The sequence below is a fragment of the Limulus polyphemus genome, unplaced genomic scaffold, assembly GCF_000517525.1.
Source record: "Limulus polyphemus unplaced genomic scaffold, Limulus_polyphemus-2.1.2 Scaffold511, whole genome shotgun sequence".
NCBI lineage: Eukaryota > Metazoa > Arthropoda > Merostomata > Xiphosura > Limulidae > Limulus > Limulus polyphemus.
The window spans coordinates 149,553-176,357 of NW_013666121.1; the positions used below are offsets into that span (position 1 = coordinate 149,553).

A 26,805-nucleotide genomic window follows, 5' to 3' on the forward strand; every position below is an offset into this window, starting at 1 on the left:
CTTAAATCTCGTAACATTATACATTTATATTTTTATTATATTGACCTTTCAGCCGTGCCTGGCTAACAATACAAAAGTTACAATGATGTGGCACACGAGCACTTATGTTATCATATCAAATAACATAAAACTGACCTTTCGTCTGTACAAAGTAACTTATCTGGGCTGTGTTTTAGTAGACTAGTATTTTGTAAAATACAGTCACATTTCAATTATTATATATTATATATGTATATAGATTATTGCTATTTTGAAATAAGTTCTTAAACTTATTTTTCTTAAAACAGAACAGTAAATAAAGAAGTGAAGCAAACATTTATCTCTTCTACTTATGACCTTTGTACTTGGTTGCTGCTTGTTGTAGGATGCTAAGCCTTTAAAAAGTTTGCACATGGAGGATCTGAAACAAAATATTTTTTTTATGTTTTATATATATATACATTTGAATAACTAAAAAATCATAAATTACTACATCAGTACCATAGAATTCCACTTTAATTTATCAAGCTTAGTAGCTAAGCTGTATTTTTGTGTAAAATAAATATGAAATTTCGAACAGACTAAAGATACATCCTACCTACTTGAAATCTTGGTTCAAAAGAAAGAAATGGCATCCTAAGACTTTAAAATGGCTGAGAAAGCCACTAGGGGGACATTTTGAGCTTTTGATTGGTTATTCATGTCATATATAGAAGTAAGTATATATAAGGGAGCGTTTCCAAAAATGGAAAGAGGTGGGTGGGGTGCATGAGCAATATCTTAGCAAATGGAAAAAATAAGACCTTCTTATTTTATACTCTAACTTGTCAATATTGGTAATTCGAGTTTCTAATTTGTATGAAATTATAGACTGGGTATTTTGACTTCACAAACACCTAATTTGAACAAGTGCTGCATTCACCATACCACATGACACAAAAAATTGATGTTTATCTATGTTTTTTAATATTTACTTTTAAATTAAATTTGATTTATAATCTACAGTTTGATACCAAACTTATTCACCTAAATTCATGAAATAGTAGTTCAATAAAATTTTGAATGCGAGTCAACAAATGGGGTGACATGGCCTTTCACCTGTGACCCATCTTGAAAGAGTTAACATGCTGTAAATGTATTTCATGCTGCTATGTACTTTTGGACACACGAGCAATGTTAAACCTAGATAGATTTTGGTAAATATGACCACAAACCTACAAAAATATTTAAACAATTTAAGAATTTGTTTAATTCCTGCTGTTATCTAATTGATCCCCCAAAAATGCCCGAAGCTGCAGTGGAGTATCTTGGACAATTCCTACTAATACCCAAAATGATCATCTTTCATTTTATGAATATAAATGTCAAAAATAATAAACTTTGGTTTTATCGTTTTAGAGAAACATATAATGAAATGTTTATGCTAACTTATTAAATTATTTTGCAAAATGTTGTTCACATAAGCAGTATTAGATGTTTGAAGCTGTATTTTACTAGAAGGTAAGCTCTTTTTTGAAGATATCATTGATTAGCAACATATACAAATACTTGGCTTTATTATTATTATTATTATTATAATGTAAAAGTTTCTGAATGTCACACACTGAAAAATCCTTTTAAATGAAAAACAAAATTAATTCTAACTGTTTCTGCTGTTTACTGTGATCTTTTATCTACACTATATTATGTTATAGATAACTAACCATCTTTGTTGATAAATTGAATATAAGATTTTCAAGTATTACATAATTCATAAATTTTAAATTTTTTGTTTTATGTATATAAATAGTTTTTGTTTCTTGACAATTATTCTGTCCAAAATACTTACTTAATATTATTTTCTTGTGACTTTCTGCTTACATTAGGACACAATCACAAAAGTATTTCAGGTAGGAAGCATTGTTTAGGTTTTCCTGTTGTGCAAATTAACTTGAGTTTATGTGAAAAGAGCATGAAGAAAACGTTTTGGAGCATCCTGTTTAAATATTTAGCCAAGTGTCTGTTCATGTCAGAAAGCATGATCTTGTAAATTGTTTCATAATTAATATAACTTCTAAATCATCATTTTGACTTTAAACTGTCAGTGATAACATTTTAATTTTGAGATAGTTAGTTAAAATAAACGAAAAATTATGAAATTATATTTCTGTTTTTCCTTGATTGGGATAATATTTGTTTATTTAAAAATTCCAGTTAGTGTTAGCTGTTGCATTGTGCATAATAATACATAGTATTAATATTTTCTAATATTTTAAACCACTACAAAACACTCATAACAGCTTTCCTTTTTTTGGCAGTACTTAGCACTTATGTAACATTTAAATTTTTTGCTGATCTTTATCAAGATAAGGTAATCAGAAATAAATGGAACTTCACCTTTGAAATATATTTTTAAGTAATTGTACAGTCTTGTATTTATTCTTAATTGTTATAGTAAATGAGTAACTATCTCTTGCACTAGTATAGTAGTAATGTAACAAACTGTGGTGGTGATAGCAATACCATAACTCTTAATTATGGAATTGAAGCAATATTGAAACTGTTTCTTGTAGTGATAGCATTAGTAATTTATAGTAAGGCTGGTTGTACCTTTCCAAATTGAATGATTCTATTTCGGTGTTTAATTCATTTGCTTCCAGGTGAACCTTGTTTTTTTTTAGTTGGACTGCTCATCTCTTGACATTCCTAAATTTTTTATTTCCTTTAGAAATACTTCTGCTGCTCTTAATTGTGATACTGAAAAATTGACACAAGCTTTTTCTGGGAATTTTAATATAGTTCTCAGCTACTGGGAAATTGTTATTATACTTGAGGATTTTTTTCTTCATACTGAAGTGTTTTTATTGTTGTTAGTTTTCCTTTAATTGGTTTTTCATTTTATTCTCAAAGGGCCTTTTTTTAAATTTTTTTGCTATGTAAAGACTTTTTGAGGAGAATAGATGCCTACTATAACTCTCCTTGTTGGCAGTTCAGTTTGCTTGTTTATTGTTTCATTTCACTTTTTAGTTGGATCTTATAGCTTTAATTAGCTAAAGAATTTTATGAAATCCATGCATCTCCCTTTCCACAGAACTCAATTAATAAGGGTGTTTCTTCCTTCCTATGGTTTTATAATAAGTCCTTTTGTAAGCATGCGTTCTTTATGACTTTAGTTTTGTGATTTGTTTTCAGTAGAATGTTTAGATTCTATCTTGTTTATTTCCCTTTACAATCTTCTCATACCTGTCCTATAAATCATGCATCTCTTTCTGAAGCTAGGGGTTATTCTTTACTTCTCTCTTCTGTTTTATCACTAGAGATAAGGAAATACAAGTATGTTAATATCTTTCCTTCTCTTTAAATTGTTGAGTTTATTTGAAGTCAGGATATTAGCCATGATTTTAAAATTACCCATGTAAATGCTTTGAAGAAGTGAAGGCTTCAGAAGCACATTACCTAAGAAAATCTTAGGTGCTTTTAGGTGTTTATTAACAGAATACACCATTTAACTCATGAGTTCTTATTATTGCACAAGCAAATGTAGCAAAATATCTTTGTTTTTGTAAGAATAAATAATTGTTGTTTAAATGGTATATTACTTTTATTACTAATTAAATACCCAAGGTCTGCGAGTAAAGCAATAACAAATATTGTTATCTAGCATGGCAAAGCTAATAGTGAGGTTCAGGGTGACTGATTATTCTTTGTCAGCTTTGTCATGTTTTTTTTTTAATGATTTATAGCCATAAGTGGTGACTGATGTAATCAGCAAAACAAAATATCAGTTAATAAATATCAATCTCATTGAAAATGATTGGACATATAAAATGGAATGCTATGATCAATGATAAAAAAATTAAATTCTAAGATGAAAAGAAGTATTTTTAATGTGTTTTGGAAAACAGGGTCTCAAAACAAAATTTAGGAAATTTCACAAGCTAAAATATGTTAGACTTACCAAGATAAATTATATTAATTTGTTTAAGCTAGAACTAGATACCATTTAATAAGTTTATCCAAAGTTTCATGCAATTAGGTTAATTACTGCATCAATGAGAAGACAAAATAAGGATATCAGTGACGTGACATCTCTCCAATCTGTACAGGTCATTATAACTTCCAGTCTTTCATGAAATTAAGTATGATTTCAAATCAACTTGGAAATTACTACTTAACTCAATCTTTGTCACTGGATTCTATGAATGCTGAAGCATCTTCAGTTGAAGTGCTGATTGACATGAGTGCTTGTAAATAATACACAAGAGAACAACAGTAGGAATCAAATACTGCATTAAATTGTAAAGGACAAAGATATTTTCCATTTTATGTATTGTAGACAAACACATTTTGGTTTTGATAAAATTAATTTAATATTTTTGCCCATCTTTTCAAGTTTTTACCTGTTTTGATAGATAACTGCCATCCGAACGATTCGTGGATGGATTGCTGGCAAAAAGCCTGGTGAATGTAGAGATACACCATTAAGTATTAAGTAAATTAACTTTCAATATATCCCTTTACCTTTCTTGTATTCTATACATGCTTGTTTATTGTTTTTTTTCTCTTTTATGCAAGATATTTAAGTGGTAATCAGAAAATGTTCCAGATAATAAGTCTGTGACTATAGCATTTTGTGGAGGAATATTATTATGAATTTATGGTTTTAGATTTTTAATGTTTTGATATTTGAAATTCAATTGTACAACATAGTGATAAATTAAGATATTATATTTTCTACGGACTTATTTTTTAATAAGCTTTTTATCCTTTATATAAGTTTTGTGAGTTACTTTAGTACAGGAAATATTTTTTTTACTGTTGTTTCTGTTACCAAAGGTGAATTAGGATAAAAATGAGGAATACAATTCAGTAATGAAGCATGCTGGCTATAAAGTTTCAAGCACAAGCTTTTCAGCTATGTTTACCTATTTGTCTATCTGATTTTCATTTTAATATAAACTCTAAAATGTTTGCATGTGCAAAGCTATTACTTCTAAGCAAATACATTTAAAAAAGTGTACATAAATGTACAAAATATCAAACTGACTTTGAAATGGAAATTGACTGTATATTTCAGATCACTACATTGCAAGCCATCCTTCTTATTTTTGTAGGCTTAATAAATGTATGTGTACTTTAAATGTTGTGTTGTTTATATTCAACATCCCAAGAACACTAAACTGTGATGAAATATTCTATTGAGATGTGTTTACTGCATGAATTAGTTTAATTTCAAGTGTAACAATGGATTTTTAAAAATGTTATTTTTTATTGATGTATTTCTTATGTTCAAATTAGTGTAATTATTTTTGTAAATCAGAAAATTTAGTTTTATACATGTTCCTTATTTTTACTAAAGTGCTTAGAATTTGTGCACATTGTCTTTTTTTCATTCATACTAAAATGTAAATAGTTTTAAAGAAATTTACATTTTTCATCTCATTTTTATACTTTAATCTCAATTATTTTTATTTTCTTAAAACATATAGGGCAAAATAATTGGGATTTTTCAAAACTTTAGTGAAGAAAAGTAAAGTTGCTACTTTTCTTCAAATAAATATTTTGAGTCAGTGACATTGCTATAATAATTTTAAATAACAACTTGAAAGGTAAGATATACTTAACTAGAAATAAAATATATGACTTCATTTTTCAGAAAGCACAAAGTTTAGGAATTCATCGCACTGCACATGCTGGAGAGGGAGGACCAGCTGCTAATGTTGCTCGAGCAATCAAGGAGTTACAAGTGGAAAGAATAGGACATGGCTACCATTCTATAGATGACGAAGAAATCTATAACCAAGTATTAAACCTTGACATTCATTTAGAAGCTTGTCCATACTCTAGCTATTTAACTGGATCTGTGCCACTAACTACTCTGAAACATCCAATCATTAGGTATGTTTAATAGTTGTGTGATGATTAACTAGAATAAGTAAAGACTCGTTGTTAGAGTCAAATGACTTGGCATTTAATTAAGAATTTTCATAGTTGATTATAATCAATTATTTTTCAGGGATAAATTGTTTCTATTTTTCTTATAACTGCTTCTCAACCTCACTGACAAGAAACGTTACTTTTATGTGATTTATATGGACATTAACATTGGTTATAAGTCACCAAACTCTTTCACCATATTTGTGAAAGACTTTTGAAAACAAAAAATTAGCTTCATGCTTGCTGGCTTTAGAATTTATAGATCCATTGCATAACTGAAGATTTTTATTTGTTCCAATGTTTTAGATATGCCGAGGATAATGCCAACTTTTCTATTAATAAGGATGATTCCACTATTACTGGTACTACCTTAGATGATGAATATGAACTACTTCAATGCTTGGGACTCAGAGAAGTTCATTTTGTTCGTGCAGTAAGTATAATGATTTTATCCCTTGCAGTAAGAAAAATTACACAGTTTCAGCTTAAACTATAAAAACTGGTTAAATATTAATAATTGTATTCAGTTAATATAAAACTTTTGCACATGATGTTACACACTTACAGTCAGAGGAATATGATGCCGTATTAGGTGGAAACAAATGATGAGGATGGATCAGAATCTGTCATTTTATACAATACTTGTAATCTCCAGTGACCCAGTTAGATGAGATAAACAGATCACAGCTATATGTTGAAAGAATTATAAGAGTTTATCACTATGCAAGTTTGCCATTCAGTTGTACCTTTCTCTTAGATAATTGAAAACTAAGCAATCATTTATCGACTCTTTTTCCCTACAGGCACCCTTTTCTGCACATGTCACAACCTTTTTACAGATGTACATTCCAAGTTTGATTAAAATACTTTTTTTATCAATGTTTACAAATACTGGCATCAAAATGTAGCTAATAAATGAAATTTTAACCTTATCTCTATGGTTCTTCCTATGATCACAGGTCAAAGGCTGTGTCATCGCATTTCTGGACTCGCATTCAACATTTTATTGAACTACTCTTTTATGTATGCATGTCAATAAGTTTGGTATCAAATTGTAGATTATAATTTAGATGTTAGTATTATACATTAGTTATTATTTAAGTTAAAAGTATATATATGAAAAATAATCCTAAATATTTGATTTTTGTGTATCATGTGGTATGTTGAATGCAGCATTGGTTCAAATTAGATGTTTGTGATGTCCAACTTTAAAGTCTATAGTTTCTTACGAATTAGAATATCAAATTACTGATATTGAGAAGCTAGAACCTCCTTTCTTTTCTATTTTTTGAGATATTAATATATTTAGTGAATTAACCAAGGTGACCCCATCCACCTCTTCCATTTTTGAAAATATTTGCTTACGTACACCTACTTCATTCAGTGACATGTGTATACCCAATCAACAGGTCAGAATGTCCCCCTAGTGGTTTTCTCAGCCTCTGAGAGGTATTTACATGGGAAACCCTTTCTTTTCATGGTAGATTCCAAGCGTTAAGGTAAAACAGTAGTGAGCTCGAAAAAATCATATTTTTTTAGACTCAAATATAGCATAGTTACTAAGCTTGATAAATTTCATGGAAAATGATGATAGTTTTAGGTCATTGTCTGCTTTTTACCTGTTATTATTCTGTGTTCTTAGGTGCATTATTTAATTCAAAAAATATTTATTGTAGTTGTACCATTAGTATAAAAAAAGTAGGCTTAAGGTTTATTGACAGTCAACAGCAAAAAAAAGGCCCACTGTGCTTCTTGTTTTTCATGTGTATTCTTTATTTATTATTATAAAAGTAACTAAAATGTAAAAATTAGAAAATTATTGGGTTAAATTAGTTAAGATAATGAAAATAATAATAATAATATAAGTTCTTCATGAGGTATGTTTGCAAGCAGCTCATGCATTACGTAATTTGATATGGTAACTTGAACTGCATATTCACCAAATGATTTACAACTTATATGGTTGGGTTATTAATTAGACATGTTGAAAGGGTAATAAAAAAAATTTAAATTAAGTATAAATAAATGCATACTGTTACAAGCTTTAAGATATTTAGGATAAAAAGTTGTGGTTTTCTGTTACTATTTACAGTCATTCCATAAAGAAAAAAAAGGTAACTTAGATTTATTTCCTAATGTTTTATGGTGGTTACAAGGTTGGTCAAATTGACCAACCCCATATAGAGGTATCATATAGAAAATAACAGATAAAATATAAAGTTTTTCTGAAAAACACTTTTGATATTTATTTAGGAGATTTTAAGGATTATGCAAATTAAATATGAACATTTTCAGATGAAGGAAAGTATTTTTAATCTTAACATGAAAATCACTTTGCTCATAGAGCAGTCAACACTCTGACTCCATATAATTACAGACAAAATTTTAATAGAAATCCTTAATTTAACATTCTGATTTTTTTGTCTTCAAAAGACTTTTAATATTTACTGAAAGGTTACTAAATTTTATGAAGATACATTCAGTATTTTCAGAGTTATAGTATGTGTACCACCATGTTATAATCACTTTGTTATAGTCAAGCCAGTGAATAGAGAAAATATGTTTTTCATTATTTAGCATGTACTTAAGAATTTCAAACTGGTATTATGTATTTTAAATTCATATATGTCGGTTTTATATATTTTGTGATAATAAAGTACAATTTATCAGGAAGATAAAATTTGTGTTTCTTCTTTAGGAAAACTGTTATCATGCATGTATTTTAAATTTATCAATTTTAATATTACATAATGTACTCCTTATTGCCATAGGAAGCAATTTTGGAGTGGTCAGGCCATTGCTAATTCTGGGGGGTCTGGGAGCATATCTTCAAAAAGTTTTTGAAAATCTAATGTTATGAGATTAAATCTGGAGCCATTTAAACTAAAAATATTGCATACACACAACGTAATATATTGAATTAAAAGAAGCAAATTTTAATACATAAAACTGGTTAGGTTATGGCCTGACTGGTCTTACTGCTTTCTAGAGCCCTGCTTCTACATGGAATAATATAATATATATGTACCATGAATTTCATTTATTTCTGTAGGTTGTACTTCAGAATTGATAAACCATTGAAATAAATTATGAAATGAATTCCATTCAGTGATGGTAAAGTTCAAATTACACTGTTTGTAAGATATGTGGATCAAAATTACAAACATTTTATGTAAAATGTGTTTCAGAATTTTTCTTTAAAAGAGTGTAATATAATAAAAAGTAAACATTTTTGTGTAAACATCGCATCAGATATCATTAGAGAACTAAAGTAATGTATAAAAGTATCAAATAATATGTATATCAAATATCACAAAGCTTAAGTTTTCTTTTTTTTAATTTAACTTTCAACTACTGTTTTTTTTTGGAAGAGGGTATTACTTTACTTTAGAGTGACCTAGGCATTCATGATGAAAATATTTTATGGAACAAGTGTCAGAGTTGCATGTAATAATTTTTGTTGGCTCCTAATTTTGGCAGTAGCAAATAACTGTGGGATTAGATGGTAAATTTTCAACTAATACATTGGCTGGTAAGAATATTGCGGTCTAGTGAAAAAAACAGTTAGGCTTCATGAGCTTTGACTTGGTTGTACTTTTGTTTTCATATTGAAGTATTTTTCATCCCCGAGTGTCGAATTTGTATAAATTGGGATTCTTGAAAAACCAACTATAAAAGTCAGTGCAGGATGTCTGAAAAGTCTGGAACCATTGAATTGGCAAACATGGTCCCCAAAATTTCAAGACTTGACTCCCATGAATTTCTTTTTCTGGGGACAGTTCAAGGCATGTGTACAAAGAGAAGATCAGGGACACACAACATCTGAAACAGTGGATTTGTGATGAGTTTTCTACCTTTGACAATGACATGAATATGCTTCACAGTGTTCAAAGAGAATGGAAATACAATCTTCTAATTTACAAGGACACCACTTGGAACACATTTTGTAAAATTCATTGAAGTGTCTATGGTTCCAGATTTTTTGGACGCCCTATAGACACCTAGTATTTTATAAGCCTTCTAAGTCTTTCAAGTGTAAGTTAATGTTGAAATTATTACAGTTGTTGGTGTCTGTATACTGAAATCCTGTTTGTTTCAGACATTCTTGAACAGTGCTTTAGGAGCAAATATGGGTCATTTATTTCCATCAAAGAAATCTTTTCTGAGTGATGTGTGCTAAATTCTTTATTTAGATTAATTTAATGTAAATTTATTGAATTTTTCAGTGATACTGTGCTTGTTGAGAGACCTTTATCAGTGAAATCATGCTATTAATTTACATCCATCGTGGTGCAACAAATTGATGTCATGTGACTTAAGTCACATGCTTACGTCAGTTTTATAGAAGCTATGTTTTGTTTAGGAAAAATAGTAATCATTATAGATTATGACTCTTACGAGAAAAACCTTTTATACTTAATTATAGAAGGATTTAGTTGAAATTCCAGAATTACCCTCTTTGTTTTCTACATGGTGATCACCACTTCAGTCCCGGCTATGTTGTTTTTTGCTTCTCCTTTTTAATAAAATTTCTATTTTCTTGTATGTTTTTGCTGTAAATAAATACCTAGTCTTATGTATAAATTTTGTTGTCATTGTAATTGCTTCAAATTTTGGTACGTTTTATGCTAAAACAATAAAACAACAAGTTTCATTGGTAGCCCATTATGGACAGTGATTTATGCCAGACAAAATGTGGATCTGGTAGTCCATTTTTTACTCACCTCTTTTGTAACATGTAATGGACCAAGATAAATGTCAACAAAACATTGCAGTCACACTTGGTGTTTCATTGTATTGATTAGGCTTCATTACAAATTTAGGTAGTTAACTGGGCCAAGTAATGCATACAAAGAGCATATTCAACACAGATTTGATTTTTTAGGTCCAGCCTTTATTAAGGGTTTTGATATTATAAGAAAACTCTGCTGAGCACTAATTTCCATTTAAAATCCCCTCTCCCCCAAAAAGAGATTAAGTGATTGTGTTCATGAATAACAAAAACATCAGCAGTCAAATTTGGTATTTCATAATATGTAGTAGATATAATTTTTCATGTATTTTGTGTTCTTATAAAGCCTGGGCCCATGTGCATTAGAAGCATAAACTCTTTATTCTTGGAGATATTATTTAACTGTAATATATAGTATGATATCATTGGAAAAATAGGTCTTCCTTCTAAAAACACTTGGGTAACAGGTTTCTTCAGTTAGTGTTAATCTACATTATCTCTTAAGTGCATTATAGTATATCGTTTAGTGATAAATGTATTATACTATATCTAAATATATCCTGCAAAGGCAGTCCTTTTAAGTGATATAAATATTTTACTTAACACAGTGACTCCAGAGCTATATTTTATTCTATCTTTTGATACTTTTTCAGAATTTCAATGCTGCTCGTTCTGCATTCTTACCAGAGGATGAGAAAGAAGAACTACTAAACCATTTAAAAAAGATGTATGGTAATATTGTTACTAAAAAGTAATGTATAAGAACATTATTGTTTTTATGGAATTTGTTATTCCAAGGCAAGCAAATGTTTATTAGCTGTCATGTTATCCTATAGGTGTGTAAAGAAAATATTCAAATTTTACTTTTTTTATGATTTGAAGAACATGGTGTTTTTTCATTTAATAAGATTGTGAGTTTTACAACTTGAATTAAAAATACATGTTATACTCTGGTACCGTTTAATATATTTTGATTTGCAGTTTTGTGCAAAGTTATCATTCCACTAGCTTTGCATGTTTAAAGATTTATTGCTTGAATATATATGTCTCGTATTTTATTATTTGTATGTAATGTTTATTTTGCTTTTTAAAATTATTTCACAGTTTTAAGCTACTTTTAAGTAGACCTGGTGATTTAACTGATTACTCATGAGCAGCAATTACATCAATTAGTATCACATAAACTAAATTAATTGAAATTAGTATTTTTTGAGTATTACTGTTTTTGATTATCCCAACAGCCAATTAATTGAAGCTATGCTATAATTGATTATCATGGAAGTAATCAAAAATTCAAAATAAGGGTTTCTAATTAGTATTATTTTTGATTATTTATACTATCCAAATAATTGAAATATTGCTATTATGTTTGTCAGTTCTTAAGTACAAAGTTACATAATGGGCTATCTGTGCTCTGCCCAATTTTAGCCTCAATTTTTTTTTTTACTCCAACATTTTTCAGTTTTGATGAATCGAGGGGGTGGGGGTAGAGCAAAGCTACTAAGGCTATCTATCAGCCACAGTCACTAATATACAAGTACTAATTAGAATGAAGGCAAATGAATGGTATTACCAATTAGCAAATTTGTTTTCACCATAGTTATAGGAACACTGTACTAGTCAATTAATGGGGCTGTTGATTAATCTATTAGCAAATATTACTAATTGCTCGGTTATACTTTAAAGTGAAGCTAAGAGAGAATTGGCACAGTTTGTGTGAAGTACATCGAATTCACAACAATTCTCTTCAGTATTACTAAAAAAAAGTTATATATATGATTACTAGTTAGCATTCAATGTATGTCTGAAAAAAATATGTCACTGAAGGCTTTAAATTTAAAATTCTTAATTTTTTTTGTTTTTAGTATTTTAATGTCCAGTTAGATTTTACATGTACTCCCACTGTGATTGTAATATATATAATTACTTAAAAGCTTTAATTATGTTCCTTGTTTAGTGCAAACTTCAGCTGGACTACTAAATATCCATTTTAAAGTTATTCACTTATAAAAAGTTGAGGTGAGCTGATAAGAAGTTAGATACTTGAAAAGATTTTAAACTAACTTGGTTTGTATTCTACTGGATGTGTCTCACCAAGATTTTTATTGCTGTTAAGTTCCTATACATTTATAATGGTATTAAGTTAATGAAATAGTCTATTGAGAAATATGAAGTTGTTATTATTGAGTAGTAATTACTTGAACTAGACTGAAATGTCTATTTTTTTAACTGAACTTGTAATTATATGTATATTAAACACATCATTTATTGACCAGTTTGAAAACAATTACAAGTTTATTGCAATAAAGTTTATGTTTTGTATTATTAGGAGAGTATCTTGAACTGGATAATTATTTTTGTTGACTTGATCAATATAAATTTACATTTATTAAACAATACAATCAGTTTGACTGACTGAATAATTCTTTCAATAAAAAATTCCATTAAATGAAGGTATGCATTCAGAGCTGTTTGAAATGTTTAATTAGAGGATAAGATATGGCCAAGCCCCCCCGTGGCACAGCGGTATGTCTGCGGACTTACAATGCTAGAAACCAGGTTTCGATACCCGTGGTGGGCAGAGCACAGATAGCCCTTGTGTAGCTTTGTGCATAATTAAAAACAAACAAGATATGGCCAGTTTAATTTATACATTAATTTTAAAAACAAATTTTTATTAGTAGAGGTTTAGCTAACAGGTACACAAACTTTCTGTCTTTCCAAGAATAAGAAAGATTGTTTGTTTGTTTGTAATTAAGCACAAAACTACACAATGGGCTATCTGTGCTCTGCCCACTATGGGTATTGAAACCCGGATTCTACTGTTGTTAGTCCGCAGACATACCGCTGTGCCACTGGGGGCAATAAGAAAGATGTATTTGTATACATTTTTTTTTTTCTATTTTCATCATATTAACTAGTTACTCCAAAATTTGTCTTTTGAGTTCACTCATTTTTGAAGTACCTGTTTATAGAGACAATTTAATACTGTGTAGGTGATAAGGTGTTACCAAAAATAATGTAAAGCTAAAATGTTAGACTTCAAAATAATTGAAAGAAAATGTATGGTAATGTTAATTTTTTTAATTAATAAACTAGCAGTGATCTAGATATTCCATCATGTACTACAAGCTTTGAAATAAAGGAATCACTTCCTTCATTGCACATCAAGCTTTTTATTGCAAAATGTTTCTTTTTGTTGTGAAAAATTAAAATTATTTAAATATAAACATTTCTAGATTTTGTACTTTTGGATAAAATGACATGTAAAGTTCACATTAGCTTTTCTGTTTGTTTTTGATACCATTTGTAATAATGCTAAAGAATTATGTTGTGAACTTAAGTAAATTGGTAGCGAAATTGTTTACAAATAAGGCTCTGATTTGAGATTGAATTCTGACTTTCAAACTTATTTAAACTATAATGTCGTGTCTGATCTTAAACTTTGTGATAAACTTACAAAATTGTGATGATGTTAATTATATTTATTCCAATAAGTTAAAGTGTTTTGTAAATGTAAAACATAATTTACTTGTACCTTTTTGTAATAAACTAATATGTTAACATTATGAGAAATAAATGTGTGATAGAAGCTACTACATGGTATGGTATAATTTGTTGAGTTTCTTACTTTTGTATGTACAATTCTTACATGTAGTATGTTAGATGCAGACATGTTTCAGCTAATGTATCTAATGCATGTACATGTACTGTTATTACCATCACCTGATTTTGTAAAGGAAAGGAACAAATTTTTATCGTTAATAGGTTATACTATTATTATTTGCTTGTCTCATACAACAAACTTTCTGTCTTTCCAAGAATAAGAAAGATATACTTGTATAGATTATTTCTTTTCTATTTTCATCATATTAACCTGTTACTCTAAAATTTATGTATCTCATTTTTTTTAAATATCTGGTTGGGAAATATGTTGAATTCACAACAATATTCATCACTATTACTATAAAAACAGTGATACATATGATTATTATTTAGCACTCAATATTTGGTTTTGGTTATTAGAAGAAGCTTAATTTTAATAAATATTATCTTTGAAACTGTACAGTTTTATTTAGTAATTTTGTTACTGCTTGTGAAGTGGCTGTTTTATTGTATATTGATTGAAATATGATGTTGAAATGTATAATTATTTTAACAGGGATGTTTTACATAATTAAATCATATAACTTTTAAAGCTTGAGGATTATTATTTTTTCTTGTATATGAACTTAAGTGTCAAATTGTCCAAAATCAGTGATAGATTTCTGTACTATGTTAAGCTTCCCAAATGCGTGAAATACTATTTTAGTTTTGAATAGTAATTTTTTCATCTAAAGTTGATCATTATTTTTTATTTTGATGTTTGAAAAAAAAAAAAGATTTTTAATCAAATTATACACCTTTTAAACTTTTACTAATTGTCATCATCTTAAAGCTTTACTTAATTTCACCTACATAATTCAAAATGAAATTGTTTGTGTGTGTAATATTTATTTATAGGTAATTTGCCAGTTTTATGTCAACGATGTTAAAAGAAAAAATAATAATGATATATATATATCACAGGATGTGTATTGATTTTAATATCTTAACACATATAGAGTATTAATAATATAGGTTAAAGACTAAATCAAAAGAAAATGTACTTCTTTTGTACATTTTTACACAAATATTTTAATGATTATTTTGATGGCAGAAAGTAGTTTGTATATTTCCATCTATAGAACTTTCATTGACATCCCACCCAAATAATGGAAAAGAAAGCCAGCATAATATAATGCTACAATTATCTAACTTTGTAATATAGTCTATGACATGAATTCAAAAAAAGTGATGGAATTTTGAATATCATTTACTCTTCATCACCACTATTTAACTCACATTTGTAGTACCAACATTTTGGAAAAGATGTCTATTTTGCATTACCGAGTGATGCCAAGTCAGCAATTATCATGAAACAGGTGAAATTTTATTATTTTTGAAATTACTCAATTCTTGAATCTCCTCAAATTGAAAAACTGCTTTTTTAGTGTTTAATATTAAGCTCTGCCCAGAGCAAGCTATATACTTAGAGAAAAACTTAAAATCAACCTGACAATAAGTATAGCAAATTAAGTATACATTTCTTGTGTTACTACTTATAAAGATTAGAAAGCTTTGTTTCATCAGGTGGATACCCTCACTGTTAATGGTACTTTTGGTGTACATGGGTGGCATTAGAAGGGTTCTTGTTTTGGACCATGTATTTTGTATTTTCTTTGTCTATACATCATGAAGAGCTCTCAGCAATTTATGAATAGAAAATGTCTGGGATGTTTTTTTTTTTCATTGCATACATTATTGACATGAGTTATTTTTCTCTTCATGTTAAACAAATACAAGATAGCAGTGTAATATACCCAGAGAGCCTAGATCTGTCTAAAGCAGTGACTTCCAAACTGTGTGTGTGATGGCAAGCTGCTAGGAGTATCGTGAAAGTTTCACCAAATGAACAATAATTAAGAACATAAAAAAAAATATTGCTTGTGGCAGTAGGTGTGTCACAAATCATAATAAGTGGATTAGGTGTCATCATTGAAAAAAAAATGTATTGAAACCACTGGTATAAAGCCAATAGAGTGTAAGCATACTATATGCAAAAATACCTTCTTTAGGGATTAGCTCTCAGTGGGATAATGTCTGCCTGTACATTCCTATGTTTATCTGCATGTTTTTTAAATTGGCATCTTCCAATTTGTCCATTATTTTGACTGTCTCTTTGGATCTACATGTCCCCTCTTCAATGGATAGTGGAGCAGTTGGTTTTAGAGTCAGGGGTTTGAGAATGAGGAGTTTCACAGTAGTGTTTACATATTGTACTTGTTGTGTGAGATAAGCAAAGAATAGTAGTATAATCTATTAATGATAAAAATTTGTTCTTATCCTTTACAAAACCTGGTGGTGGTAATAGAGCACATGTACATGCATTAACTGAAACATGTCTGAATTTAACATAGATTCATGTGCAAGTACCTTGACTAATAAGTTTGTTCAAGTGTCTTTGCCATAAGGAAGGTATATTTGAAAAGCTGGCCCTGTTCTTTTGTAGTATATTCAGGTGAAACTGATTTCCTCAATTAGTACTATATAACTGGAGGATTGGCAGTACTGAATGTAGCTAAATAAACGGAGTTTGAGCAAAGAATAAATAGACTAGACATAATGTGTAACACACAATGAAAACAGTCTTTATTAATTTCCAAAGACACTAAACACTGTGTGTACTTGCTTGTGGCTGCTGAATGTTTGCTTTTCACTGGATTCGTCAATTAACTAAACTGGCGTCTTCCCTTGAGATGTATTCCTGCTAACAAATTTGGGATCCAGTACATGAATGCTTAAATCTAATGTTTCTTACTTAACAGGAAGTGTTGGATTTACTCAAAGCAACCAGCATTACCTGTGTGATTGGTCATTCTCATTCAAACATAGAGAAATCCATAACCTCCAAATATCTTATGTCTTACTAGAGGACATTGTTGTTTACTTTTTTGTACAATGTGTAGTATTCCAGTCATGTCTCCCGTAGGCAGAATAGGTGTGACTTCAACAGAATGACTTGGAACAAAAGCAACTAAGATGAAATCAACGAGTTTCGTGGCCATGTCTTATGTGAAAAATGCATAGACTTGTAATAAAATAAATATTTTGAAACATTATAGATTGAAATGAGAAGGTAATAAATGCAAGGTATACCTATATACCACTTTTTCCACTCTTCTCAACGTTGTTTGCACTTGCACCCTGGTTAAAGAGCGTGTTAACTTTTTTTCGACCTTGTAATCACTTGTACATAACATGGGTACAAGTACTCACTCAAAAATCATTTAATTTACATGGAAACCTAAAATATGGTTCAATAATTTAAAATCCTTTAATAAAGAAAAATGTAATCCAACAAAAATTTAATACAAAATAAAACAATCGTAATTTAAATGTAAAGTACAATCCCTTTAGCCATTTATAGATACATCAAAAACCCTGAGAAATATAACGACCGTTATCTTTACACGTGATGGACGAACATACATGTACGTAAAGCTTTCCTGTAATTGTTATTAACGGACAGGCTTGTTTCTGACTTGAAAAAGAACTTTTCTCGAAACGTCACCAAGGGAATAAAATACAACAGTTTTTAAGGTGATTTATCTCCAAACTTCTAATATCTTTATTTTATCGCCTTCGTATTTTTCAACTTGTATACATTGATATGCAAGTTTAAGTATAACATGTAGAATGGTATCTATCAATATTCGTAAATATTGACTAGAAAAATCTATGGACACAGCAAATAGCCCCGTGTGGCTTGCTATAAGAAAAAATACGTACACAAATAATACGCTTATAAATCAAAAATCTAATTTTTTTAATAGTGTTACGTCTCCGTTTGTTAATTAACTTTCTGTAACTTCGTTCCGACGAAACTTTAGCGACACAAGTTCTTTACTTAATAAAACTGGTTTATTCTTTCCGAATACAACTTTACCGATACACTCAACTTCAACAATCGCTATAACAACGAACGTGCTCAATAATACTCCTGACTGCAGATCAATTACTCACTGTCTACACACACATTACAATATCCTCCCGTCACGTTGTCACCCTCTTTTATATACCAGTCTACCCTATATCTAGTAAATGCTAGAGCATTCGCCAAGGTACAGGATAGTTCTAGAAATGTGGCGTGACACTAGTCATGTGACTTTGCTGACGCAACAATATTGTTGGCCACGTGAGTTATAGCGTTTGTTATAGAGCGACTGTTGAAATTAAGTGTATCGCAAAGTTGTATTCGGAAAGAAGAAACCAGTTTTATTTAAGAAAGGACTTGTGCCGCTAAAGTTTCGTCGGAACGAATTTACGGAAAATTAACTAACGAACGGAGACGTAACAGTATATAGTAGCCCAAGAGATGGCAGTGAGTATTGTTGACTAGCTGCTTTCTTCCTAACCAATCAACTCAAAATTATAGACAAATTAGACTTTGTGTAGCTTTCAGCAAAAATTCTCAAATAAACTTGAAACTCAAGCATTATTTCGATTTGTACCACTATTTTTTGTGTAGCAGTCGCATAATCAACATTAACTTCAAAACTGATATTTTCTATTACATAATAATTATATTTTTTTGCTATAACATCTTTATAACAGTTTTTCTTAATAACATGCCGTATATTTTTAAGTCTGCATTTCTTTTTTTTTTCCGGTTTTGATATCTAAAGTTAAATTCCGTTTTGTTCAGTATTTTGCTTTGAAACATATCTGAAAGATAATAATGATCGGACCCGGAGGTTTAGTGTCAGTTTTTTTTTTTTTGTTGTTGTTATTGGTGGTCAGAAATTTCACAAGTTTTTTATATTATTCGATGTTTTTTAGAATATACTAAAAAAGGTATTCTGTTGTACAGAGTAATTTCGTTTATCTCCTTATTCATGTCGCACCTTTTCTTGTAGTTTAATATTTATTGTTAAAAAAGGGTATGCCGTATGTTGGGAAGTGTTGGACTCTGTAAGTAAAAACGAAGTTAATTTTTGTTGTGCATAGGTAATTTGATTTTCTACATTTATTGACTTTTTTTAATTGCAAATCATTGTTACAGTGTCAGATGCGTGACAACCAACGTGAACTTAAACTTATTTTAACGTGTTTTTTTTTCTTTCAGCAGTTGCAGACCAAATTGATTGCAAATGTAATTTCCAAATTCAATACTTGTTTAGTTGTTACTGTTACTCACTGTGTAGTCAGATGCATTGAAGTGTCATTATTACTATTATTATTAGTGCAAGATAAATAAAAAATTGGAATTCGAAAATCTGCAAATAGGGATCGTAAAAGATTAAGGAAACAAGGCTGAAGATACTGTAGTCTGTAGACATTATTTACTCAACCTAAAATTACAAACTCCTATTTTGACCCCATTCTGTTACTTAGAAGTTAGAACAGAACTTAGAAGTAGAATTGCATATGATTTGGTGGAGTCAAAGTAGGGATTTGTACTTTGAGTAAATAATGTATACAATATCTCTAGCCTTATTTCGTTATGTCCCCCCCCCCCAATAAGTTGCAGGTTTTTAAACTCCCAATTTTTTATTTGTCTTGTTTCCAGGATTTTTTATGCTCAGCTATTGGCAAGGGATTACTTGATTAAGTTGGTACAATAGCCAACTTTATACATTGTAACAATAATATAGCTAGCCAATACAATTCATGATGATTTACTGTAGCTATTGACTATTTGATCACATTAGTTCAAGATGTAAAATATTAAGCTGCAGCTGAAGATTGTCATGGAGATGTGTTTGAGAATATAGTGAGCATTTATAGCTTCTGTGTAACTAAATTATTTATAGTTAATGCATAGCAATGGATGAATATATGCCTAGACTAAGATACAACCCCCACTAAGTGCAAAAAAAAACAGTAGAAAAGCAGCCTTTTCAAATGAAACGTATACATCTAAAACATCATTTTAAAAAACTATCTTATAAAGTAATTATTTTACAAATGCATGTAATAAAATTTAATATTAGGTATATGGATTTTTGTTTTACTCCTTCACTTCATACATAGTACATAGGGGTTGGCTTCCTAAAGACATCAGTTGTATAGTGTATAAAGCATTGAGTATCTACATGTTACAGTTATCTAATGATCATCTATTATTGGCTGGTAATTCCTGTCTCACCCTGTACTTAAGTTTTTTAAAAGAACACCAGAATTTTTTAAGAAAGCTAACTTCAAGGAGTAGTGATAACATTGTTTATCATAACATAATGTTTAGGGACAACAATGATCCTATTGGTCTATCTCGACTGTCCCATCCTATAAACTAAAATAAAAATCTTAAAGCCAACCATTATCATTCATATAGTTATCAAGCTTTCTCATAAATGCACTTAAATTTATTGCCTCCACAACATCCGAATAACAATCCATTCCAGAGACCAACCACCCTATTGGAAAAATAAAACTGCAGATGACTCCTACCTTGCCAAAATTTATTTTTCTGTCCCCATTCCTACTATTCTTGCTGTTAAGTATGAAAAAAATGATGCATCAACACTCAATCCCCTTTACAATCTTAAACACCTAAATCAAATCTCTTCCAACTCTTCTTTTTTTCAAGAAAAACAGAGATCTTAATCTCTTCTCTTATGACAACCCCACTATTCTAGTAATTGTTTTCTGAATCCTTTTCAACAATTCAGTGTCCTTATTGAGGTAAGGATCCCAAGAATGAACCCAATACTCCAAATGTGTCCTAACCAGTGACCTGTACAATGAAATTGTAATCTGTTTAGACTTGTAAGTTGTATTCAGTATTTCTGTAGATACGACCTGAAATCTTATTTGCCCTGACACTGGCAACAACACACTGGTTGGCTTAAGTCTAAGAGACTGATCAACCATTACACCAAGGTCCCTGTCTTTCATTACAGTTAAGGTTATTCCCAACCAAATTATATTTATAATTCAAAATATCATAACTCACATGCATTATCTTGCATTTATTATAATTAAAACCCATATTTCATTTATTTGCCAAACTCACTTAATGATGTAAATCCTTTTGTAATGCAGCAGCATCCTCTTCACAGCTAACAACACCCAAGACCTTAATATCATCAGCAATTTAAGTAATTTATTGACCATTCCTTCATCTTTGTCATTGATGTAAATCAAAAAGAGCAAAAGTCCTAAAGTGAGCCTTAAGGTGTTGCACTCATGACATTAATCCAGTTTAACTGATCTACATTTATAATAACCTTCTGCTTTCTTCCATCCAGCCACTCTTCTATCCATTTAGCTAACTTGTATGTTAATATTTCTGCATATAACATCTAATGAAGGCTTAAGTCTGAAATGTTATGCATTGAAATGAAAGACAAAAAAGTGCTTGATAGTAGTTTATTAATATATGTTATTCTACTGCAAGCAATGTTTCCACATCCATAAGTACATTCTTTGATTTAAAAAATTAAACTTTTTATTTATAAGAACATAATTTTTTTATGTATTTCAGGTTTTTGGGTAAAGTGACAATATAAATGGCCTTTAGAACATTAGAAGAGGCAACATCTATTTCTGCTGGAGTGTTTAATCCTTTCATTCACAAATTGGAACTTGCAACTTATGACAGAGTGAAGGTAATGTTTTTTCACAATATATTGTACTATCTTGTTTCCATTTGCTGTTCATATATACATTTCTTTGCCTGAGTCAAAAATCTGATTGAATGTGTAGCAGAGGCAGGTGCAATTGGTTTTATATTCTACAAATACTTTCAGAATTAATGTTTAACATTTTCCCCAATTTTGATGACTTTTTTTTCTTTAACTAGACAGTTACAAATGTCATAAAAATAGATGGAATTTCAGAGTTCTTTGTATTCTTTTAAAAAATTCTGTTGTAACCAATCAAATGTGTTAAACATACTTTTGGTGGGAACATGCTTTGTAGTCACTGTGAGAAAAACCTATACACTGGATAGGTGCATTGAAGAAAGTGTTATTGGCCATTATTCAGTTCTTCACATTATATAGCCGTACAATAGCAGGTATAATAAATAAACTTAGTATTCCAAAAAGTGTTTAATCTCGAAATCTAAGTTCAAGGGAGGTCCAGTTCAATCTACACATTGATCAGTGTGTGTTATTGGGCTATACTAGTTTTTTTTCTCATAGTGACTACAAAGCATGTTCACACCAACAGTATGGTGGATACTTTTCACAATGATATAGGTCCAGCTTATCTCTCTTTGTTTAACTTGTGTTTTGGGTTATTGATGAGGGGTGTAATTCTTTGAAACTAGTATAACCCAATAACAGAAGTTTTTTATCATAAAAAAATAACTAAAATGTAAAAATTAGAAACTTATTAGATTAGAAAACAAAGAAAATTAAGTTTCTCAGTGAGGTATGCAAGTGAGATGTGCATGTATTACTGAATTCAGTATTTTGTTTACTGTAACATAAGCTAACCATTCACTAGGTGATTTCTCATGTTTTCATGCAGGTTTATGGTTAGACATGGTTTAATAGCAATAAAACAATAAAATTAAATGAAAATAGATGTAAACTGTTACAAGACTGAGGCTGTTTAGGATAAATAACTAATTTTCTGCTAGAGTTGGCAATCATTCTAGAAAGAAAAAAAGGAGTAATTTAGATTTTTTTTGTGATTATTACAATTTCAGTCAAATGGAGCAAACCGATATAGTTATAGGTTAGAGAAAATGACAGGTAAAATGTAGTTTTACTGAAAAAAACTTTTGATTTTCATTTAGGAGGATCTAAAGGTTATGTAAATGAAATATGAAAATTGTGAAGTGAAAAAAAGTATGTTATTCTTAACATGAAAGTCATTTTGTACCTTGACAAAAGTAAATTCAGAAGCAAATCTTTATTAGGAATTCTGTTTTTTTACGAACAACATATAAATGTTTACTAAAAGCCTACTATATTTCATGTAGATACATCAAGTAAATTCAGAACCTACAGAATATATAATAAGTATTAATTCTTCAATATGAGCCCAATCCAACAGACCAACCTTGTGCATATAGGGCTAATGATACTTCACAAAAACTCACTTCATGTGTGTGTACATGTATGTTTGAAGTGCAGTTAACAAATACTGTTTTAAAGACTTGTTTTGTATATATTTTTGTTTGCAAATTTTGAGCTTTGATAAATTTTCCATTTTATTACTGTTATTATATATTTTAAATTGACTACATTTTGCCCCAATTTGACAGCCAGAATGTACATGGTACATTCGTTACATTAAGTGGTTCATCCTTGAAACTAGGGTTATTAGAAAGTTAGTTTTATAAAGTTGTTTGATACCTTTTTACGCAGTTATTTAATATTGATTTTTCTTTTATTCTTATGCATAAATTTAGAATTAATTTATTTGATCCTTAATTTTATATGTATAGTTGATTTTCAAAATTTTTATCATGCAAGTAAAACAGTGATATAGATTTTAAGTGTCATGAAATGTTGAAAACTTGAAAGAGCTGATCAAAATTATTTTTATTCTTTAGCCATTTTAAAAATTTTCTGTGTCTATATATATATATATATGTATGTATGCATGTTTCTAGATAGTGGTGATGACTGTCACAGTTTTCCCTTTTCGACTCCTACTCCTCATGATCTTTCTCACAACTGCATGGTTTCTTGCTGTGTTTGGTGTGTATGGAATGTCCTCTGAAGAAATCAACAAAAAACCAATGTCTGGATGGAGAAAGTGAGTATCTTGTGCTCAAACAAGTGTTTTGTTTTCTAAGTAAGTTTTATAGTACCACATCTTTTCAAAACTTGTTTTTCACATGTACATCAGTTATAAATAATGTATGTGACATATATCAAAACTAACAAAATGTATCAAAGCTAATCTAGTCAATAATGATTAGTTTAAAATAGTGATAATACTAATACATTGGCTTGTTATTTTACACCTAATTCAGATATATTGATATGTAATGTTGGGGCTTGGACATTATTTTATGAAACTTGTAACTAATTTCTACATCTGAATTTTTCTAGGTCCTGTAAAAAAATTTGTTTTTCTTGGATGACATGATTTGAACAAGAAGCAGTTTCTTTGTTGTACTAAATACTACTTGAACTTGGCTAATCATTGTTAAATTTTTCTTACCTAACTGTTTTATGAGGAAAGTAAGTGAATTGAAGGAACTGGCCCATTTTCACTTTTCCTGGTTTGAGACCAGCAGACCAGTTTGAAGTAAACCACATTCTGTAGAATTCTTATATTACCAACAAAACCTACATTTGTGCAACTTGTAGATTTAGACTGTAAGCTTAACTTTATGCTGTACAATTTTATGAATTTATAATATATATATATATGTATGTGTGTGTGTATGCATGAATGTATGTGAATAGATTATCATAGTATTACGTACAAGGAATTATTTGTCCCTTCAAAATTGTCGCTATATGTACACCCCTGAGAAAACATAAAGTTTCAACTCCACCATTAATTTTTCATGAAGTCATATCTGTTCTCTTATTGAAATATTCTTAGAATGAAAAAAGTGTAAGTTAGATTTATTTTGTAATTTTTTATGGTGATTACAAAGTCTGTCAATGTGACCAACTTTGTATAGAGTTATGGTAGATTAAATAACTGAAAAAAAACGATTGAAATTTATTTAGGAGTTTAGGGGTTATGCATATGAAATTTCAAAATTTTCAGATGAAGAAATATATTTTTAATCTTAATATGGAAATCACTTTCCACTCGGACCAATCAACTCTTTGACTCGATATGTTCATGGAGAAATGTTTAATGAAAAATTCTGATTTTTTTTTGTCTACAAAAGGCTCTTAATGCTAACTGAAAGCTTGCAATATTTCGTGGAGATACACAAACATATTGGAAGTTATAGCATGAAAATATAAAGATCAATTCCAATACAGTACATTACCTCCCCTCACATAAATAGCTATTCTTGTGTTCAATGCTGCCCTCTATATGCAATTTTTTTGTATGCCACAAGCTTTGAATTCCCACGTGCCTTACAGTCAACTGGTTTAATTAAGTCTCGTGTAAATCATCATGCGACAACCCTCCACCAGTATGAGTGCTACACACACTCCTGATGCATGTGACTCCCTCTATTTGATTCTACCAAACTATCACTTCTCGTTTGGCAGTACTTGTGTCAAGACGTTTTTGTAGTGCTTTTAAAATTTTTTTCCAACTTCTGGCCTTTTTTTGTTATTACTCCAAAGTATATTATTTTTTTGTTTTCCAACAGTTAATGCCTTTTCAGATAACTTATTTTCTCTTTATCAAACAATTGTGTTTGATTGTAATTTTTACACAATGAATTCCGAAGTTCAGGTAAAAACTTTGGAGATAATACCTTCTACTAGTACTCTCACATAGGCTACAGGTGGACATGACTCATCTTTGGACATATTGGCTATCATCCTCTGTGAAATTTACTGTTTCATAAGTCAACCTGCTTCTCCTGTTCAGGGCGACAAGGATTTTGACAGCCTTATTGCTCCACCTGATTTTGCTGTGTCTTCTTATGTCCCTACTGCAGAATCAGCTAGGCCTAATATGGGTTTTTTCTAGACATGATATATTTTATCCATTTCTTCGATTTTATATGATCCCTGTTCTTTGTTACATGGGTTCATGCTGGGCATTTTGTATATCAGATGGATGAAGGTGCCAGCACGCCTCACCCTCCAAGGGCTTAGAATAAGTTTGCCTTGGCCTACTGTCAGGCTGAATGCCCATTTCTTGATTCTCAACAGTTATAATCGATTTTGGCCCTGGGGATGTGTGGACCTTGATCATCCTGTTTGTTTACCAAATGCCCGATTTTCCCACTTTCGTCTTACTGTATTGACTCTCCTATGGTACTTCTCTACCAACCACCTCTTTTCCAAGGCAATCCACAGAGATCCTGGGGGTTTTTTAAGGGATTGCCTCTCCCTGATTACCTCTAGGTTGGCACTTTTGTCTTCTCTGGCTCTAGCCTTAAACACATAGGTTCTCTGTTATTGGGATCTCTTGGCAGCCGTCTCCCAAGTTCGTTTACTGTATACTTATTTCTGGGACTTATGTCTATCACTTTTTCTACAGCAGTATGTTTTTAGTAATATTCTGGAGACTTTGGAATCCCATGTGTAGTTTGTGCACAACGATCTACCCTTTCTTCTTTAGTGGATCGTTTGTTTCATTCTGGGCCGAGACATGCCCCTATTACTTTGTCCTGTCTAGCTCCTTTCCGGTCTTTACCCATTCCTACCTGCAGGGGTTCTTCATCTCATTGTTTTATTTGACGTAGATGGACATGTCACCAACAGTGCCATTGACTACCTGGTGGGTTCTGGTTCAGTGGGGGCACACTTGACTGATTTTGTTCCCCTTTGTCAAATTTTTTTTTGCCACAGATCTGTGGGTTATTCAGGTATTATCTGAGGGACTTGTCATCCATTTTCTTTCCCCTCCTCTGTTATCTCAGATACCCATCTCCTTTCCATATCCTCGGGATCCTACCACCAGTTAACGTCTGTCCGAGGCATGACAAGATCTTCTCTCCCAGAAGGCCATTGAATCTGTCATTCCTCCTTCTAGTAGTG

At 30.3% G+C, this 26,805-nt stretch overlaps 2 protein-coding genes across 8 annotated transcripts in view; both read left to right on the forward strand.

Moving 5' to 3' along the window:
- LOC106458766 (adenosine deaminase-like) overlaps positions 1-12,010 on the forward strand; it is a 38,901-nt gene extending 26,891 nt beyond the window's left edge. For 2 of the 4 annotated variants that reach the window (XM_022385086.1, XM_022385087.1), the window contains exons 7-10: positions 1,845-1,868; positions 5,615-5,856; positions 6,202-6,328; positions 11,281-12,009. In XM_022385086.1, the coding sequence (XP_022240794.1) occupies positions 1,845-1,868; positions 5,615-5,856; positions 6,202-6,328; positions 11,281-11,382 (495 nt within the window). In that variant the 3' untranslated portion in view covers positions 11,383-12,009. Of the gene's footprint in view, positions 1-1,844; positions 1,869-5,614; positions 5,857-6,201; positions 6,329-11,280 lie in introns of all 4 variants that reach the window. The other 2 variants (XM_022385084.1, XM_022385085.1) reach the window with 2 other exon arrangements.
- A 7,103-nt stretch (positions 12,011-19,113) lies between these two features.
- Positions 19,114-24,298, forward strand: LOC111085619 (lysophosphatidylcholine acyltransferase-like). 4 transcript variants are annotated; one of them, XM_022385075.1, is made up of 4 exons: positions 19,114-19,180; positions 21,696-21,819; positions 23,781-23,926; positions 24,226-24,298. In XM_022385075.1, the coding sequence occupies exons 2-4, from the start codon at positions 21,721-21,723 to the stop codon at positions 24,260-24,262; spliced, it is 282 nt and encodes a 93-aa protein (XP_022240783.1). In that variant the 5' UTR covers positions 19,114-19,180; positions 21,696-21,720; the 3' UTR covers positions 24,263-24,298. The 4 variants fall into 4 exon arrangements, with proteins under 4 accessions (XP_022240783.1, XP_022240787.1, XP_022240784.1 ...); XM_022385079.1 differs by having other exon boundaries at positions 19,160-19,180; positions 21,710-21,819; XM_022385076.1 differs by lacking the exon at positions 19,114-19,180 and adding an exon at positions 19,185-19,216.
- Positions 24,299-26,805: the final 2,507 nt, after the last annotated feature.

What these genes read in the sequence shown, in the direction of transcription:
- LOC111085619 (XM_022385075.1), top strand. Translation starts at nt 21,721, where the DNA reads ATGGCCTTTAGAACATTAGAAGAGGCAACATCTATTTCTGCTGGAGTG. An exon ending in CAACTTATGACAGAGTGAAG is followed by an intron (nt 21,820 to 23,780) that starts GTAATGTTTTTT and finishes GCATGTTTCTAG; the next exon opens with ATAGTGGTGATGACTGTCAC. An exon ending in CCAATGTCTGGATGGAGAAA is followed by an intron (nt 23,927 to 24,225) that starts GTGAGTATCTTG and finishes GAATTTTTCTAG; the next exon opens with GTCCTGTAAAAAAATTTGTT.